This window comes from Lutra lutra, chromosome 2, assembly GCF_902655055.1.
Source record: "Lutra lutra chromosome 2, mLutLut1.2, whole genome shotgun sequence".
NCBI classification, from domain to species: domain Eukaryota; kingdom Metazoa; phylum Chordata; class Mammalia; order Carnivora; family Mustelidae; genus Lutra; species Lutra lutra.
The window spans coordinates 64297887-64317419 of NC_062279.1; the positions used below are offsets into that span (position 1 = coordinate 64297887).

Genomic DNA, 19533 nt, shown 5'->3' on the forward strand with positions numbered 1-19533 from the left:
CTCTTCCTGACTTTTTTGGGCTCTTACACTTCAAGTCCACATTCTCCTGTCCTAGTCACCTCCGGGACAGGTACCAGATGTCTCGGCACAGCCCCTGTGCTCTAAAACTTGCTACAATAATTCAGACCAACCAGTCCTGAGTCTGCGTACTCTGCCTCTCCTCTTCCTTCACGTGGAAAACACAGTAAAGCCTCTTGCCCACATTTTCGCCTTCTTCCCTCTGCCTCTTGGCTGACGCTGGCTTACCACACATCCTGTTTCTAGGGGGTATAACTATAAAACTCTTCCTTCAACTCTGTCATTTTCCTGTCTGCATGTTTTACCATACCTGATTGAAATAAATCCCAGGTATGTTTTCAAAACAGTTATGTTCTGAGACATTACGGGGTTATAACCTCAGTGTATCTTTTGGGGGGATAAAACTCAACCCTAAGAGGGAAGAAACTGTTTGCCTCTATTTTATTTGCATTCCATGGTGGGGCAGTGACCCAGTGACTTGACTTTTTCAAGTGATGAGCCAACTTGAAGTGCGGAATGAAAGAAGGAGAAGCTGTAGTAGCCTTCTGTTCCTAAATATCACCCTAGGGAAAGGCACTCATTGCCTTCACACTGAAATGATCTCCTAGGGCAGGCACAGAAGACCAAGAAGAAGCCAAAAGATAGATCCCCCCACCTTTTTTGGGAAAGGTATAGAAATACGTTTACATTCTCTGTTGAAAGATGTTGAACAGATGAGCTGTTGTCATGGTTGATTTTTATGAGTGTATTTGATTCTGTGTAATCTAACTATTCTTTTCTTCTTCTTCTTCTTCTGCTTTTTTTTTTTTTTTAGAAAGTGGAAGCCCAGAATCTCGTGTTAATGCTATCCATTTCTTGGTACACAAGTTGCCAGAGAAGAATAAAGAAATGTTGGATATTTTGGTGAAACACTTAACAAAGTAAGCCCCTTTGTCTTCCTAACTTTCTTTGTTTCACTCTGGGTGCCATGTGGGGTTCTTGGATTCATGACGGTTGGAAGTGGGGCTGTCTACACAATACCAGGGACCACGCCTGGAAAGACAGGCCAGACAGTTGACTCACTGTGTATGTTTTGGACAAGAACATTGAAATATGATGCTTTTGTGAAGTCGTATAATTATTTGCTTAACATCACTGCCAGCAACTTGGGGTTTGATTGGAAGTAAAAGAAGAGAATATTATACACTTCCCTGTACACAGATTCTGGAAATGTGATTATAAGTCTGTTAGCGAATTTAGCCTGGTTTCACACCTACCTAAGTTTGAACATGGCCTTTAAGTTAGTTTAATCCAGTAATAGGTAGTTATTTCTTAGGATCCATTTTAGTCTTTTTTTTTTTTTTTTTTTTTTAAAGATTTTATTTATTTATTTGTCAGAGAGAGCGAGGGAGAGAGAGCGAGCACAGGCAGACAGAATGGCAGGCAGAGGCAGAGGGAGAAGCAGGTTCCCTGACGAGCAAGGAGCCCGATGCGGGACTCAATCCCAGGACGCTGGGATCATGACCTGAGCCGAAGGCAGCTGCTTAACCAACTGAGCCACCCAGGCGTCCCCATTTTAGTCTTTTTATTCCCTCTTTAAAAAGCAAGCAAAATGGGGCACCTGGGTGGCTCAGTGGGTTAAAGCCTCTGCCTTTGGCTCGGGTCATGATCCTGGAGTCCTGGGATCGAGCCCCATATCGGGCTCTCTGCTCCACAGGGAGCCGGCTTTCTCCTCTCTCTCTCTGCCTGCCTCTCTGCCTCCTTGTGATCTCTGTCAAATAAATAAATAAAATCTTAAAAAAAAAAAAAAGCGAGCAAAATCTGATCATTTAGTGGAGAAATTAGCCCTTTCTTCATATACAAATGACTCTTAGATCACTGTAGTTATAGAAATTTGGAGGTAATAGGAAGCTGAGGAATGCTGTTTTAGAATGTTTTTAATTTTCTTTTATTATCCTGTTTATTTTATTATGTTTTTATTTTACATAAAAAGAAACTGAAGGCCAGAGGATATTATGACCTGCCAAGTCCAAGTGTCCTACAACTAGTGAAACCATATTCGTTCATTTAGTCAACACATATTTATCGAATGCCTGTTTTAGGTGCTAGTGGATACATAGTTGAACAAGATAGACAAATTCCCTGCTTTCATGGAGTCCCTTCTTTATAAGAGGGAAAAGATCATAAACAGAGTACAAATAAAAAGACAAAATAATTTCAGGTGATAAGTGATTTAAAAAATAGAATGAGGAGATAGAGAATATATATTGGCTGTGGGACTATAAAGAGGGTTATTATGGAAGGTATCTTGAGGATGAGGCTTTGGATTGAGACCTGAATTAAGCATTAGTGCTTCTGAGAACAGTTGTCTGGGTTGCTCACTGCACAATGTATTGGGCCAAAGGGGTAAATGCGGGAGCTCTAACCAAGTTCTCTGTGCTTCTGAAGCTAATTCTTACAAAGGTCCCATACAATCTGGTCATTAGTGGAAGCCAAAGATATAACAGTCTGGGGAAAGAGGGGATATTCTAAGTAAAAAGGAATGGTAACAGAAGGTCTTCAGAGGGACACAAGCCTAACATAAACATGGAATTATTAAGAAAGCCATTGTGGTTAGAGCAAAGCATTGAGAAGAGAGGAATAGCAGGATGATAGGCAGGAGCCTCATCCCCTAGGGTCTTGTCAGATCTTATTATTTCAGAAGCAGAAATTAAGGACATTTGAGCGTCTTGATTTTTAAGGAAACACACAGCTGTGGAAGATTTTACGTTCCCCAGCTGTTGTCTCTCTATTAACAGACTTTCAACCCCATCCCTTCCCTACCAGTGTTTCGAATCACTCCAAGCAGAACCTCATGACTGTGGCAAATCTAGGAGTGGTGTTTGGACCAACTTTGATGAGGCCACAGGAAGAAACTGTTGCTGCCATCATGGATTTGAAGTTTCAGAACATCGTGGTGGAAATCTTAATTGAAAACCATGAAAAGGTAAACTCTATTTGTTTTTTTCCTTAAGGGAATTCCTGGTTTTGGCTTTATCACCATCTGAAACTAGGCTTTAAGAGCCCCACCACCACCACCATTAATGATTTTATTATTATTGTGACGATGAGTTTGGTTCTGAGAAGTTCCCACTGAGCTTCTGTCTTCTGATGGATTTCCATAAATTCTGATATCTCACTGGTTTAAGGAAGAAGCATTTCACCCAGACGCAAATGACAATCTGCAGTATAATATTGGACTGTTTGGATTCTTTGCAGCTTTCAGTCCTATCCTTGGATTTCTCAAATTCTATTTCTGTAACTCAGGGAAAATATTTTTGCCAGTCTGTGTCACATTAAACACAACATATAACTCCCCCTTATCTCCCAAATTGTGCTGACAATTTCAGGGGATTCACATGCCTCCCTGCATCTGGGAACCCTAGGTTAAGAATCTCTGGTTTAAAATGAAAAATCTTAGTGACACATCTTACTTGTTTCTCTATAATCAGGGAACTGCAAGAGTTTTCAAAGTAGGATATATTCTTTGAAGAACTTTTATGTAGTTTTTTCTCATTATCATCATAGATCCAGACCTCGGTAATAATTTTCCTCAATTCTTTTAAGATAGGGAATTTGAAAATTGTTAAAATCCTTGGTTCCTCATTTGTTTATTAAAGGTTTGTTGTAGTTTGTTTTCAGCTGATATGCTGAGCATGTACGAGGTGCTAGGCTATGAAGATGAACATTGCAGCCCTGATGGAGAGTAGCTCACAGTCTGGGAGGTGGAGCCCCATTTTGGGACTTGTATCCCATAGCCCTTATCTCTGTCTAACCTGTTATATAGTTTATTTATTGTCATAGACATCTGTTTTTCCCTGCCAGATCCTTGAGGCAGAGATTGTTTTTTACACTTAGAATAGTACCTTGTACATAGTAGGAGTTTAGTTCATATTTATTGGATGAATTAATGAACTCAGGAAATTTTAAGGGGGTCAGAGGAGTGGGAAAGAGAGAAACAGAGATGTAGTCTCTGTGAGCAAATCATAGCAAGAACCTCGTTGCGTTTACTATTTGCTAGAGCAATTGTATCTTGTGTGAATATTAGTTCCCACTGAAGAGTTAAATGTGAAAGCTGGTCAGAGATTTTCTTGCCCAGTATAGTAAAAGTAGCTTGTTTATGGAAGTAAAAAGTTTGGGTCCTTTTTTTGTTGTTGTTGTTGTTTTGTTTATTTGTTTTTTTGGTTTGTTTTTAGGTAGCTCGTGGTTTGTTTTTAGATAGCTTTAAGTAAAGATGGCTTCTAATCATTTTAGAAAAAGAAATAATTAAGGACACCTGGGTGGCACAGTTGGTTAAGTGTCCAGCCTTTGGTTTCAGCTCAGGTCATGACCTCTGTGTTGTGGGATTGAGTCCCACATTGGACTTGGTGCTCAGCATGGAGGCTGCTTGAGATTCTCTCTCTCTCTGCCTCTTCCCTTGCTTGTTCGCTCTCTTTCTCAAATAAATAAAAAAATACATATTTAATAAGAAAAAGAAATAATTTAACCCACAAGCTTTGAAATAGTGTTTAGTGATACAACTGTCCTTGGATTTAGTCCCAATTAGGCAACTTTTTTTTTTTCTATCCACATCACTATTAATTTTTATTATTATTATTTTTTATTTTTTATAAACATATATTTTTATCCCCAGGGGTACAGGTCTGCGAATCGCCAGGTTTACACACTTCACAGCACTCACCATAGCACATACCCTCCCCAATGTCCATAACCCCATCCCCCTCTCACAACCCCCTTCCCCCAGCAACCCTCAGTTTGTTTTGTGAGATTAAGAGTCACTTATGATTTGTCTCCCTCGCAATCCCATCTTGTTTCATTTACTCTTCTCCTACCCCCTTAGCCCCCCATGTTGCATCTCCACTTTCTCATATCAGGGAGATCATATGATAGTTGTCTTTCTCTGATTGACTTATTTTGCTAAGCATGATGCCCTCTAGTTCCATCCACGTTGTCGCAAATGGCAAGATTTCATTTCTTTTGATGGCTGCATAGTATTCCATAGTGTATATATACCACATCTTCTTTATCCATTCGTCTGTTGATGGACATCTAGGTTCTTTCCATAGTTTGGCTATTGTGGACATTGCTGCTATAAACATTCGGGTGCACGTTCCCCTTCGGATCACTACGTTTGTATCTTTAGGGTAAATACCCAGTAGTGCAATTGCTGGGTCATAGGGTAGTTCTATTTTCAACATTTTGAGGAACCTCCATGCTGTTTTCCAGAGTGGTTGCACCAGCTTGCATTCCCACCAACAGTGTAGGAGGGTTCCCCTTTCTCCGCATCCTCGCCAGCATCTGTCATTTCCTGACTTGTTAATTTTAGCCATTCTGACTGGTGTGAGGTGATATCTCATGGTGGTTTTGATTTGTATTTCCCTGATGCTGAGTGATATGGAACACTTTTTCATGTGCCTGTTGGCCATCTGGATGTCTTCTTTGCAGAAATGTCTGTTCATGTCCTCTGCCCATTTCTTGATTGGATTATTTGTTCTTTGGGTGTTGAGTTTGCTAAGTTCTTTATAGATTTTGGACACTAGCCCTTTATCTGATATGTCATTTGCAAATATCTTCTCCCATTCTGTCAGTTGTCTTTTGGTTTTGTTCACTGTTTCCTTTGCTGTGCAAAAGCTTTTGATCTTGATAAAATCCCAATAGTTCATTTTTGTCCTTGCTTCCCTTGCCTTTGGTGATGTTCCTAGGAAGATGTTGTTGCGGCTGAGGTCGAAGAGGTTGCTGCCTGTGTTCTCCTCAAGGATTTTGATGGATTCCTTTCTCACATTGAGATCCAATTAGGCAACTTTTATACAGTTTATTTGTGAAAATACTGGCTCTGGGTCTTGCTCTCAGATAAAAGGTTCTCCATTGAATGTTGCAGATTCCTATTTTCTTATTTGAAACTGAGAAGATAAGTTCATGATTTTTCTGCTTGGGAAGTCGATAGTGCTGCTTCCACCTTGTTAACAAATCTTCCAGGAATTTCCAAGTGGCACTGGTGAGCCAATTACAAGAACGATGGCAATGAAACTGGACCCACTGTCAGAGATCAAGCTCCGCAGAGCCAAGGAGTGGGCTCTCCCTTTTCCCCTCTGCCTTTCTGTGGCTGTGCTAGAGAATGCTATGAATGCACATTGGCCGTGCATTCATAGCATTCTCTGGCCAATGTGAGTCGACACACTGACTTTCCTATCAGGAAGGGGGCAAGTGGGATATCGAGTTTCAAATTCTCCACTGAGTGTCTGGGTTTAGGTTCGGAAGCACAGGGTTGCTTGGGATGGGGAGCTTTTAGCTTGGATTAGTTCATATTTCTGAGAACTTAATTTCTCCATTTCCTCTTCTTTTCTCTCGGATTTCATCCTTGTCCACTTTCACTCCCAGTTCTTTGTTCTTGCTCAGCTGGACGTCACTTCAGAGTCTAGGCTCTGCTATGAGGAAGGATCTTTCCGCTGACGAGGGTGGTTGTGCAGGAAAACTTCCCATGGACACATGTACCCACCCATAGGAGCCCGAGGTTTCCTTGGCAACTGATCCATGTTTACCACCCAAAGATCTTGTGTTTGACTTGAATGTGGTGAGGGAGGGATAGGATTTCTCTTAGTAAATGTTTGAGAACAAAATGAGAGAGAGGAAGGAGGATAGAAGGGTTAAAAGGAGGAGTCCCCTGGGGGAAGAAAGTGTTCTGATAGATAGGGAGGCAAACAAGGGCAATGAGAGAGGGAATGCAGAGTCCTAGGTTCTATGAAGGAGAACAGAGGGGAAAGTGACAATAGAAGGAAGGCCTTTTCTTTTCCTCAGTTACTTATTTTTTAATCTTAGGAATGTGCAAAATGTTGACTCTGACCAGGAACGTCACTAAAGCAAAAGAAGAAATTTTCAGCATATAAAAGAAAGCTCTAGATTAATTTTAGAGTTAGAAAAAGACCCAAGTTAATCTGCCTCGGAGATCACATTTTATCCTAGCCTCTTTGCTGTTTTCATAAAACCCATATGTACTCTATAGGAAACTTAATCCACATGTTTTGGCCTCATTCCCACACAATACATTAAGATGTTGTTTTAAAAGAAGCGTTTACGGGCCAAAAATATTATCAAGGTCTTTTTTCCTGTGCACACCAGAAAATTGCATTTCCCAGGTGGAAAAGGGTACTGTGAAGTTCCCACAGATTTTCAAATTGGGATTGTGCCTTATAATTTATGAGCTTTATGTAAATATTTTTTCTTAAAGATTTTACTTATTTATTTGAGAGAGAAAGAGAGCCTGAGCTTGTGGGGGTGGGGGTTGGGGAGAGGGTGGCGCCCCAGGGAGAGGGAAAAACAGGCTCCCCACTGAGCAGGGAGCCCAATGTGGGGCTCAATCCCAGGACCCTGGGATCATGACCTGAGCCACTCAGGTGCCCCATAAGTTTGTTTTTGACAAAGTGTACTTCTTATGGATCAGTGCAGTATGTTTGTGGTGAGCCCCTGCTTGGAGTCAGATGTGATGTGAGATTTGGGGAAGAGTCTGGCAGGGGAAAGATCTTTCCACCAGTAACTGCAGGATGCCATCGAGAATAGCGCTCTCAGAGCAATGCAGAGACTTTAGAGGAGAACTTACGTCCGACTGTGAGGAGAACTTATGTCCGACTGTGAGGAATCTGGAATGTTTCCTGACTAGGTGTTTTGAATAGGTTTTAGAATGGAGTTTGAACAGGTGGTGGGGATGTTTTAAGAGGACATTTCAGGTATGGGGAAGTCGTGTAATCAGAGAAGTACAGAGGGTAGGCATGTGTTCTGGGAATGCAGCTTCTGTGGGAAAGGCGGTGAGGGGAATGAGAGATAGTTGTAAAGAGATTCGGGCCAGGTGTAGGGAGGTTGGGGATGCCACTCTAGGACTTTGGGATTTCATTTTATGTGTATCAGGGCCTCTCATGGTTTTTAGGTAAACTGCTTCAGGAAGTTTAATGTGGTAGCTGGTTAGCAAATAGAAAGTGGGAGAATCACAGCCTGGTGAGAGGTCAGATGGCTGAGGTCATAGTAGTGAGAATGGGAGTTCAAGGGTAGTGGGCATCATGTCCTGAGGCACAGTGAACACAGTCCAGGGACTGGATCAGTGGGCTGTCTCAGAAGGATGTGTTAGGAATGATAGTAGGTCACAAATGAGGACCCAGAGCTGGAGGAATATAGGGATCCTTAATAAAAAGAAGGAAAAAAAAAATAGGTTCGGGGCAAGAGTTCAGTGTTTAATGTGCCAAATTTTAGCTGTCTGGATGTCTAACAAATAGTTGGAGATGTGGGGCTCAGATTTGTGAGAGGTTTAGTGGTAAGAAGTGTACGATAAGAAGACATGAGATGAGCACAGGAGAGCGTGCTCACTGTGCTCTACGCTTGGTCTAACTACATGGTGGTGGTACTTACCTCTTGTAACCCAAGTGTGTACATAAAATAGATATAGTTACTTAAAATAGATATCCTAGATACTTAAAACAGATATATAAAGTAAAAAATATATAAAGGTCCTATTGCATGCATATGTAATAGTATTCCTTTATATGTGCAGAATTCTTATGACATATATTGTCCCTTCACATCATGGGAGAAGACTGAAGGGTGAGAGATTAGCTTGTTTATGGGAACCCCGCCGGTGAGTGGCAAGGCTTGGGTTTGAACTAAGGGTTGTTTGACCCCCAAACCTTTGCTTCACCTCCCTAGGAGAAGATTAAGAGCGATATCCTTGAGAAACACCAAGATTTTTCTGTTAGCGATAACACGGGAGCCAGAAGAAACCCAGGCAAGTTTCAGAGTTAGGGTTGTCAAGGGGCCTTGTCAGTGATGTTGGAGCTGTCACTATGGGAAAGCTGGAGTATTTACTCCAAGAGTAAAATGTCTGTTGAGAGCAAGAGCTGAAGTCAGTGAATGAGTGTTTGGGAATAGGTGATAACAGGTACAGATTTACGTTATGTTTTTCCCGCACAACAGAACGTAACAGAGGAAAAAGCAGAGCAGACCGGACAGGGAAGGGAGAGAGTAGGGTAGGACTGGTAGCTCCTGATGTGTACACAGTTTGCCAATCAATCTCAGTTCTAGTTTTCTGTTAGCTAATTTCTGGGGTTGGGGGCTCTTTAGAAGAACTTAGGGATGGAAAGAACCCTCCTGGGAGTTCATAGAGTTTGTCAAAATGGAGCCCGTTCTGCTGTTTTATACATTTGTAGTGTCGTAAAAGAAATTTGTGTTTATAATGTGACTCTCTTCTGGTCTCTCCCCAAGTCCCTGAGGGCCCTTGAAGATTATGAAGACCTTTGGGAATCACCAAAGAAATCATTAATACCAGTGTGGTTTTCTTTTATTATCTGTTATATTTTGTGTTAATATTTAAATTGGCAGTTCATATAAAGTAAGATATATAATGTTACTCTCAATCAAATCACTTTACATAATATATATAATTTTAATCCAGATTATAGGCATGCCTTGTTTTATTGTCCTTCGCTTTACTGCCCTTCGTAGATACTGTGTTCTTTACAAAGCAGTTTGTGGCAACCACACATGGGGCAAGTCTGTTGGTGCCATTTTACTTTGTGTCTCTGTCACATCTCATGTGTTGGTCCTTGCAATATTTTAGGCTTTTTCGTGATTCTATTTCTTTTTTTTTTTTTTTTTTTTGCCATTTAGGGGAAAATTTTTATTTTTTTATTTATTTATTTATTTTTATTTTTTTATTTTTTTCAGCATAACAGTATTCATTATTTTTGCACCACACCCAGTGCTCCATGCAATCCGTGCCCTCTACAATACCCACCACCTGGTGCCCCCAACCTCCCACCCCCCACCCCTTCAAAATTCTCAGATCGTTTTTCAGAGTCCATAGTCTCTCATGGTTCACCTCCCCTTCCAATTTCCCTCAACTCCCTTCTCCTCTCCATCTCCCCTTGTCCTCCATGCTATTTGTTATGCTCCACAAATAAGTGAAACCATGTGATAATTGACTCTCTCTGCTTGACTTATTTCACTCAGCATAATCTTCGTGATTCTATTTCTGATGGTGGTCTGTGATCAGTGATTATAGCTTGCCGATAACTCGGATAATGGCTAGCATTTTTTAGCAATAAAGTATTTTTTAATGTATGTACATTGTTTTTTAGACATCATGCAACTACACTCTTGATAGCCTACACCACAGGGTAAACATAGCTCTTCTATGCCTTGGGAAACCAGAAAATTCACTGGACTCGCTTTATTACAATACTCGCTTCGTTGCAGTGGTTTGGAACCAAACCTGCAGTATCTTTGAGGTATGCCTGTATACTTACCTTGTTAAGGATTATAATTGGATTTTCAGTGGGATCGGCTAGATGTGGTGCTCTGGTTGCCTTCAGCTTTGTGTGGTGCTGCGGTTCACCTTGATGTTCATGGATTCTCTGGTGGTCAGTAGGGCATGAAGTTGTTTCCAAGTGTTAGCCTTTACATACTGTGGTTTCTATGGACCCCGGGGTGCCAAGAGATAATCACATTTTATTTACTAAAACTTTTCCTTGGTAACGATTCTAAAAACTTTGTCGAAATAAACAGTGTTGTCTTTGAAATGGGTGTGCTGGCACCCTGTGCCTCATTTTTCCTGGTGAGAAAATGGAGGTGATTTGTGATGTGATGCTCACGCTTTGTGGAAAAGGCTGATGTTACGTTCCCATTCTGAGGTTTCTTCAGTAACCATCTCTGTAACATATGTTGCAAACTCCTTGAAGAGGTGGTGTCCCTCCAGCACAGAAACGTTGAGACAAGAAGGGCATAATATACATTTCTTCTCAGGTGTGCAACACAATAAGAATATTAAATTACATGCACACCTGATGAGTGTCAAATGGTATGTTGCATTCCTCTGTTGACCTTGGGTTCCAGTTTCAGACCTACACCCCCCCTATCTTTGCCAAGAGCTAGAAGAATGTGTCCCTGTCCCCAGGCTCTGCGGTGGCACGGATTCCCACGTTGGTCCCAGCCTGCAGTCCGGCAGCAGCCACAAGTGGACTGGGTTCGGTTTGGGGCAGCCTGCTCCTCCGCTCCTGTGGCAGCAGAGACCAGGCACATCCTAACCCTCTTGCGGGCTGGTCTCTGTCATTCTTGACTGTAAAGGAGGCCTCAGGGGGTATGCAAACTGTTTTCCTGGAGACGCAAGGAACCCTTAAGTCTTAGAGCGTGCCTGTCATTCAGTGGGAACAAGAAATCTCAATCTCTCTCTTTTTTTTTTTTAAATTCAGCCTAAAATGCTTCTTGATTTAGCTTTTCTGGCACTGGGTTGCTAGGCAGCACCAGTTTTCATGTGAGAGAAAAATAAACGTCTGAAACAACAGCAACAATGGTAAAACTCTGAAGTTTCCAAAAGCTTTATGTTTGCCTGAGTAGTGACAGTTCAGTGTAGAAGTCAAAACCCCACGGCAAGAATAGTAGAAAATTGCAGAAGGGTGGCTTTTTCCTTCTTCCAGGTTTCTTGAACGTTGGCATCTTTGGCGTAGCCACGGAGACTTCCTTTACTGTTAGATTTTCTCCCCCCTCAACAGGGCCTTGCATTCTCTGGAGTGTTTAAAAAGGAGCTTTAAAACCACAGATAACTTTCTGTCTGCCTTTCTCCTTCCTCAAAGACAAGTCAGAAAATAATGACGACATTGTCTTCTCAGTTCTGCTGTCTTCATTTAGCTCTGCTATAGAGGAAGTCCCTTCTTGGTGCTATCGTGTGGCTCTGGAGGGGGCAGGTACCTTTTTCCCAGGATACTAGTGTGGTTTGATAAGAGAAAATTTGAAAGGCAAGATTCTTTCATTCTGCATTAGTGTCGGGTATAGATGGAGAACTGGAGTCGTCTCAAGAAAATCTAAGAGCTGTGATACAAAAGGGTGGAGGTAGATTGATTCTCTGTTATCTGTGAACGCATCGTCAGTACCAGCGAGCAGAACTTGCTAGGAGGTGAGTGTTTGATTCAATGTAAGGAAGACTTTATAATATTTTTCATAATGAGAATGTGTTTATGTTGGAGATGAGGATTGAGGAGCTGGAAAAAGCAAGCAGGCCTAGGAGGTCTGGCCCACTCAGAAATCCTCTGCCAAGGTCTCTGGAGACGCAGAGCTGTGAAGACCGGTCTCACAGCAGAGCCCTGGGCTTTGGAACTTGGCACTAGGTTGTGTGTGTAGAACTAAGGAGGATGAGGTACAGGATCCTTTTGTTCATCTCTCTTTATGAGCAGCATCAAGAGTTCTTGAAAGGGAAAAATAAGAATCCAGGAGTGAGGGGATGGGAACAGTGGGAAAATGGGTAGGTGAGCAATGGAGAAGGTACCGAGGGATGCCTTTCCTTAAGGGACAGGATAGTGTGGGGCATTTATGGGCTTGATTCTCTGCATGGATGTGCTCATTTTTATTTTCTCTTATAAAATAACCCTCCCCCCCCCCCAGCTTTCAGCACTATCTCTTCCACATCTCTCAATATAAAATTGAGAACAATAATAATTATAATAGCCAGTACTGACAGAGGGATGATTATGTGCTGGGCACTAGACTTAGCTCCTTCTGTGACATTTTATTGAAATACTCTGTAGCCAGGACCACATAATGTAGCACAGTGAGTTCTAAATGAAATTCCTTGGATTGGCATCTCTGTTCCACCGAGTTATGTGACTTCTGTGTGATCTGGACACCCTGTTGACACTCACTGGCAGTTTCTTCCTCTGCAAAATAGAAATAACTTAAGTACCACTTCAACAGAGTGGTTGCAGAGATGAGATAAGCTGATCCACCTGAGATAATCCTCTCACTGCTGTTGCATAAATGAGGAAGGTGAGGCTCAGGGAGGCTCCGTTAACTTGCTCAAAGTCACAGTCCTAGAAAGTGGCCAAGCCGGGATTTGAACCCAGTCTGTCTCCAAAGCCTGTCCCTTAACCTTACACTGTCACTGTCAGATAATATCTCTGTAGCCACTCAGTATGTGTTATAACATATATTCATCATTATAATAGCAGCGTATTTCCACAGTCCTAAAAATCCCATGTTCTGTCTGTGCATCTCTTTTATTGTCTGCCCTACCCTGCCGCCCCCCATTTCCCAGGCCCACCACTCAGTGGTCTTTTTACTCTCTGTAGTTCTACTTTTTCCAGAATGCCAGGTAGTTGGAGTCCTATGGTAGGTGGACTTTCAGACTGGCTTCTTTCACTGGCTAACATGTACTTAAAGTTCTTCCATGTCTTTTCATCATTTGATAGCTTATTTCTTTTTAGTGCTGACCTGTTTGTATTTTGAGAGAACCAAGGGGTTTATGTGGTCACTGTGCCCAGCAGGCAATGGCAGGAAGGGCAGCTCCTCTCAACTGGCCATCTTCTCTCCCCTCAGATCCCCCACTTTTGCTGCATCATGTACGTCACGCAGCCTGCTTCTGAGATGCCCTCCCTTTGGGGTTGACAGGTTGTGTCAGGCCTCCCAGCTCAATTTTGCAGAAATTCCAGTGAAGAAGCTGTGTTCCTCTTCTCTCTCCTTGTGTTCCTCACCGTCGGGATAATTAACATATAATAATGCAAAGCCTGATATTTATTAAGTGCTCATACTGTTAAGTATTTTACATTATGATCTCATCTAACGCCGCACTCAACAGGTCTATGAAGTAGATATCATTGTCCTTATTCTACAAATGAGGAAACTGGGGCTTAGGGTAAGAATTTGCTCCAGGTCACACAGCTGGTAAATGGCGGTGGTGAGATTTAAACCCAGGACTGTCTGTCTCTGGAGGTCGGACCATTAAACTCTAGACTGTAATTGGCTTTACATGGAAGGTTCTGTCTGTGTGGTCCCCAGCTCATAGACTGGGCAACCACCTTCTGATCCTTAGAAACAGCAGACCTAGAGCATATGCAGACTGAACGAAATCACTAAAAATAGAATGTTTCAGTGTCTCAAATAAATTTTCAGAAATCCAAAAATACACCAAATAGTGTAAGTGGGGAGATACCCATGTGAGGTATCACTTCAATAATATGTAAAGAACTGATTTTTCTAGACTGTAAGAGTACTAGGAGTAGGCGACCTATTTTTAGCAAAAACTTTAGAATCAACAATAGAAGCTTATATTAATGAAGTATGTATTCTCTTGAAGCCTACCTAATAATAATATGGCCACTTGCATCAGACTAGGATGCTTGCAGAAGAAAGGTTTTTTTGTTGTTGTTTTGTTTTGTTTTTTCTTTTCCTGGAAAGATGGCCTGCTACTATGTAGATAAGCAGGGCGGGAAGAAGGGTATTTTTCTGGACTCTGAACTCCGTCTCTTCCCCTTTTACCTCTCTCTCGTCCCCTTCATCTGTACTGTCCCACAGTCATTTAGTCCAAATATGTCCTGGCAGACAGCCCCATGCCTCTGAGAACTGCTTACTGTAGACTGCATCCCTAGGTTTATAAGACATGATCCGTGCTAATCTTGATCTGCTGGTGAGAGCTGGCTAGACCCTCAAGAGGAGTCTCACGGGAGTCTGGGCGGAGTCAGGTTCTCTCCCCTAGAGATTTGGAATTGGAGGGGGAGAACTCAGCCAGTTACTGTGACATTGCCCTGGGCCAGAGGCTACAGGAACCCTGGCAGTGGGTCAGGTGTCCATCAGAGAAGGCAGAGTGCTGGGAAGGATGGGAATCTCGTTAGAAAAGCTCACAGAGGTGAGAAGTGGAGAACTGTTAGTTGACTCCTGATGGCCTCAGAACAGTTTTGAGTTCCCGCTCCTTCTACTTCCTGCTGATTCCTTTTAACAAATCCCTTTTTACTTCTGTCAGTTTAGTACTGTTTTAGTTGCAACTAAATCATCTTTGGACAGTGTGAGAAAATTCATAAGGCGCTATACCTGCAATTTGATAAATTTACAGATGCATGATTTGTCGATTTTGATTTAACTCTGTTTATATTTCGGTGCTATCAGGTAGCTTAGGCATGTCCTTGGGGCTGGCTGCTACTCAGGTCCAGTCCTTTTGGAAACAGATCAAGTGGGTCCGGTCAACAGAGTTTTAGGTGGAACCTGGCATTTTGAGGTCGTTCAAATCTGAACCTGTTGCTCTCTTCCCATGATCTTAACTAGCACTTCTTTAGCTTTCTTCTTCAATTTTCTCAGACCAGTATTTAAACCAGAAGTGACTTTTCTCTCAACTCTAGCATAATTTCTTTTTTTTTTCTAGGTAATGGTGTTCCCAGTTGTTGGTTTCCAACCTGATAGAGCCATTCCCTCCCCTGCTGCGTTCTTACACATCTCCCAGCACAAGGGCCTCAGTCTGCCACTCAGTCATGTAGCATTTTAACATCAACTCCTGCATGTGCCACACCCTTCCTCTGTCTAGAGCAGTGGTTTTGAAGCTTTATTACATGAGGACCCAGTTTGAAAATTTAATGAAGGCTTTGGCTTCTGTTCCCAGGAAATGGTATTATTATAGATACACAGAAGAAATGTAGGTGCAGTTCTAGGAATTTCAGTTTAAGAACCTAGAACCATGGGAAAACCAAGAGCTGCCATATATATCCAAGTGAGGTTAGGGTCTGGAACATGTCTTCAGGCTCAGCCTTTCTTGTCTTTTGATGTTGGCTTATTTTCCATGTTTTTGCTCAGAAGCTGGGAGGGGAACAGATAAAGATGTCGCTCATCTCAGATTCACGCTTTATTTAATCAGTGACACTTCGTTGTTTCTGTTCCTTCCCCGGGCCAGCCATGAAGGAAACCCTTTATTAAAATACTGATGGCTCAGTTTGGCCATGGAAAGAATGAGCCCACACTGAAAGGCATTGTCCTTAAATAACGAAAGGCAGCCGTTTTCCATTGAGATGTGCTGATACTCAGACTTCTCCCTGAGTGGGAAGCAGAAGGAACCTGACTTGGGGCAGACTGAAGAAGGCACCTTTGTCCTCGTCAGGTTTTCACAGTGCAACCTTGTTGTCTCATTTGAATTCTTCTGACTTGCCCTGAAATTAAAACCGTTAATTTTAATTTTAATTAAAACTGTTAGTGATAACTGAGAGCTGACCATGTGCTAGTATTTTAGCTCCTGCCTCTTTATCATGGCAAACACTTGTGTCCTACCTAACTAAATGTTTTCACTAATTAATGGTACCTGGAAAATGGCTAAATTAAGGGTTGACAGTTTCAGCTCATGCACAGTGGGGCATGACAGTTCTATTTCTGCTAGGCTTCCACAAATTCTCCAATTTCTGTTGTAACTAAAAGTCAGAGGAGCTAAAATGTCTACTTGAAGAAGCAGGCCACTATGTCATATCCTTCAAATTGAAGTCTTCCCGGTAAGTGTAGTGCCTGCTTTAGTGGCCGTGTCTGAGGTCCTCAAGACCACCCCCATGTTCGGGGATGTGCAGAAGGACGCAAAGTTGTGCTCACAGCTAGATTCATCACAGCAATGGAGTAAGGATGCACAGAGAAGAAGACAACCCGGGTGGAGTCTGGAGGAGTCCGCATGTCGTTTTGCTTATGCTCTCCCTTCCCAGGAGAGGTCAACAGAGCAGACTCTTCTCCAGCCCTGAAAATGTATAAACATGTGTTCGATACTTCTGTTCAGGAAAGCCCATTGGAAACCAGTGCCTGTGGGAGCTAGTCACATAGGCATCCTTTGCCCACCATATACCAGAATTCCAGACTCCCAGATGGGAAACAGGTATTCCACATAACCCCCACATAGGCCCACCATGCCCAAACTGTTTGAACACAAATTCAAACAGTTTGGGCATGGTGGGCCATCCTAACCTTAAAGGGAATGTTTTCTATAAGTTTAAAGAACTGTTTACCAGCCTAGTCCCTGGACACCAACTAAGGGCCAATTTGGCAAGCAGGCCTTTCTAAGGATGCCCATCTTAGGCCTGCTGTGTTTATTCTCTTCTACACACTGGGCATCTTCTAACTGCTGGGGTGAGGAGGTTGAGGGCAGGGGTGACTGTGAGTTACTGTCTCTCCTACAAGGATGTTCTCTGTCTTTGGGATTTAGAGCCTTTTGTCTTTTGCTTTGGAAGTGTCTTCTTCATGCTGTTGGGGAAGTGTGTGTTGTCAGCCCTATTAGGAAGTGCAGGATTAACTTTATTGAGGAGCATGGGAAACGAGGCGAATGTGGTCAGTGCAGGTCAAGTAAATTTCAAGCCATGCAGTCTTATGTCGCTGGACTAATTTGGCACAGGATGAAAAGTCCTTAAAAGCCCTCCTTGTTTAACTTTCCAGTTGGTTGATTTCTCCTTGAGAATGACCCCAAAGGGCAGGAATCAGTTTTGTCAGCTTTATTTCTGTTCTCACTCTTCGGCTCTATCAAGTGCTGTCATTGGGGGCCCCACATTTTCTCAAAGATCAAGGTCCTGCCCTGTCTATTCTGCCCTCCCTCCTTGGCGTCTGATCAAAACCCCCCTTTTCAAACCCTGGCTTGGGCTTTGTAGTATCTGGCTGATACCCTCCTCAGATCTGCACTCTCTATTTAATCTTCTGGATTTTTCTCTAAAAAATCCTTTTACTAAATAGTTTTAAAAAGTTAAAAACAAATATGTAGCCTTTGATGAGGATTTGTTAGGTGAGCTTGTCATCCAATATTAACACTGTGTTCCTCCTCCCAAGTCATTGTTTTTCCTCAGACAGATATTTGTAGTAGTATTGTCTCTCTCTCTCTCTTTCTTTTTTTTTAAACTACCAGTACCATCTGACCCATCGTGATTTAGAGGAAGGGTTTGATTTCCTTTTGTTTATGTCACAGCTCCTCTCTTGACCAGATAATGAAGACTTCTATTGATCTTGACATAGTATTGTTTCTTGTTACTGTAGAGATACAAGTGTCTAGAATTCTGGAGTCTACTAGACTAATCTAGAATTCACTTTAAGTAAAACCTAATTACTTAAAGCTTCTTAAGCAACCTCTAAGTCTGGAATCTGCTGGAAAATAATAGAGGGATATAGATGAATTAAGCTGACTGTCAGTTAATGACTGATGAAGTTAGGTGATGTGGACATAGGAATTTATTATATTATTTTTTACTTGAATATATATCTCAAATTATTCATGATGGAAGTTAAATGACCTGATATTTGGTGTTGGCATCATTTCTTTTATACACTTACCAATTCATTCAGCATACATCTATAAAGCTGCTCCTTCATGCCTTGTACTGCGTGGACAGGCACAAAAAATTAAGGGGGTGGGGGGAAGCAGATCTTGCTTTCTGGAAGTCCAGTGTGTAACAAACTCTGACATAGTGGTAGAGTTCTAGTAACATGGCCCAAGGATTGTGTGTTTGGAGTTTGGACCTTCAAGAAGCCAGTAGCTTTCTTTGTCCAAAGCCAGGTTAAGACCGTTTCTATACTCGGAAGACTTATGTAGCAGTCATTCCTTTGTGAATCAATCAGTCGTTTCTTCAGAAGGTATGTACCCATTCCCTTTACAACAGTGACTTAGGCCTGCAGGAGATCTAGTGGACGTAATCATAAAATTCAAAATTGCTTTTTCCTAAGCATCTAGTCTGTGTAGGGCAGAGCGTCGGCACCAAGGCCATCTTGAGTACCTGATGTTCCAGTCACTGGCTAGGTCTCGTTCGTAGGACCCATGAATCAGCCAGTCAACCCTGAGAGAGTGTGTTTGTTTGTTTGTTGTCTTTTAGGTAGTATTATTTTCTCTGCAGTTTACAGACTAATGCAAGAAACAGAAGTTTGGGGCATTGAAATTAACTTACCCAGGGTCACACAGCTTGCTTTATTCATTGACAGTCTGCCTCATTCCAAAAAGGATTTCAGGCAGTTAAGCCACACAGTTAGAAAATCCTCTGTGGTCTTTCTACTGTCCCAAGAAAAACAAGACCATATTTTTTTCTTTTTAAGCTTAAATGATGCATAGTGTTTCAGTCAATATTAGTACATGGATAGCTCCAAGTTTAAATTGTACAAAAGTGCTTACGTATGTCTCTGTTGGAATGTGTAGGAGTGAGAAAGGAAATCTCTGTATTTGATTTCATCAAGGCATGAGCTTTATATAGTTGCTGGAGACACACATGCCAGTGCCTGGTTGTGTGCACAAGACAGTTCTTATTAATCATTGCACAGCTGCTGTGTTGTTTGTCATCATTATTACTTATTCTTAATTACCAAAAGTGCACATGGGCTGCAGACTGTAGTTGGTGCCAAACCAAACCTCTAAAGTGGTTGGACTAATAAGTTTTGAGGAAGATTTATAATCCTTTGGAAATGATAGCAGTGCTGTATATAGTCACATAAAGAAACTGTACATCAGAAACTCACACAGAAGCGGGATCATAATCTTAGTGTATGATCTCAGTATCTGCCTCCTGTTCTCTTTAATTTGTTGCTGAATCAACCTTGCTTGTTTTGTATATTGAGAATAGAATTTATTTATGGGCTGTGCCTCTTTTGAAGTAATTGTTTCTCTTTCCCTAACTCAGCAATAAGTGAAAGTGGAGACATTCTTTCTCCAGGAAAGCCTTTAAACCCTTGATTTTTCTAGAATGTCATTTCTGTTTAGATGGAAATGCAGGA

The 19533-nt window shown here is 41.9% G+C and overlaps 1 protein-coding gene across 3 annotated transcripts in view; it reads left to right on the plus strand.

Moving 5' to 3' along the window:
* The window catches only part of ARHGAP10 (Rho GTPase activating protein 10), a 317730-nt gene that overhangs the window by 215368 nt on the left and 82829 nt on the right, over positions 1-19533 (plus strand). For all 3 annotated transcript variants that reach the window (XM_047717603.1, XM_047717602.1, XM_047717604.1), the window contains 2 exons: positions 833-938; positions 2824-2983. In XM_047717603.1, coding sequence (XP_047573559.1) covers positions 833-938; positions 2824-2983 — 266 coding nt within the window. The remainder of the gene's footprint in view (positions 1-832; positions 939-2823; positions 2984-19533) is intronic.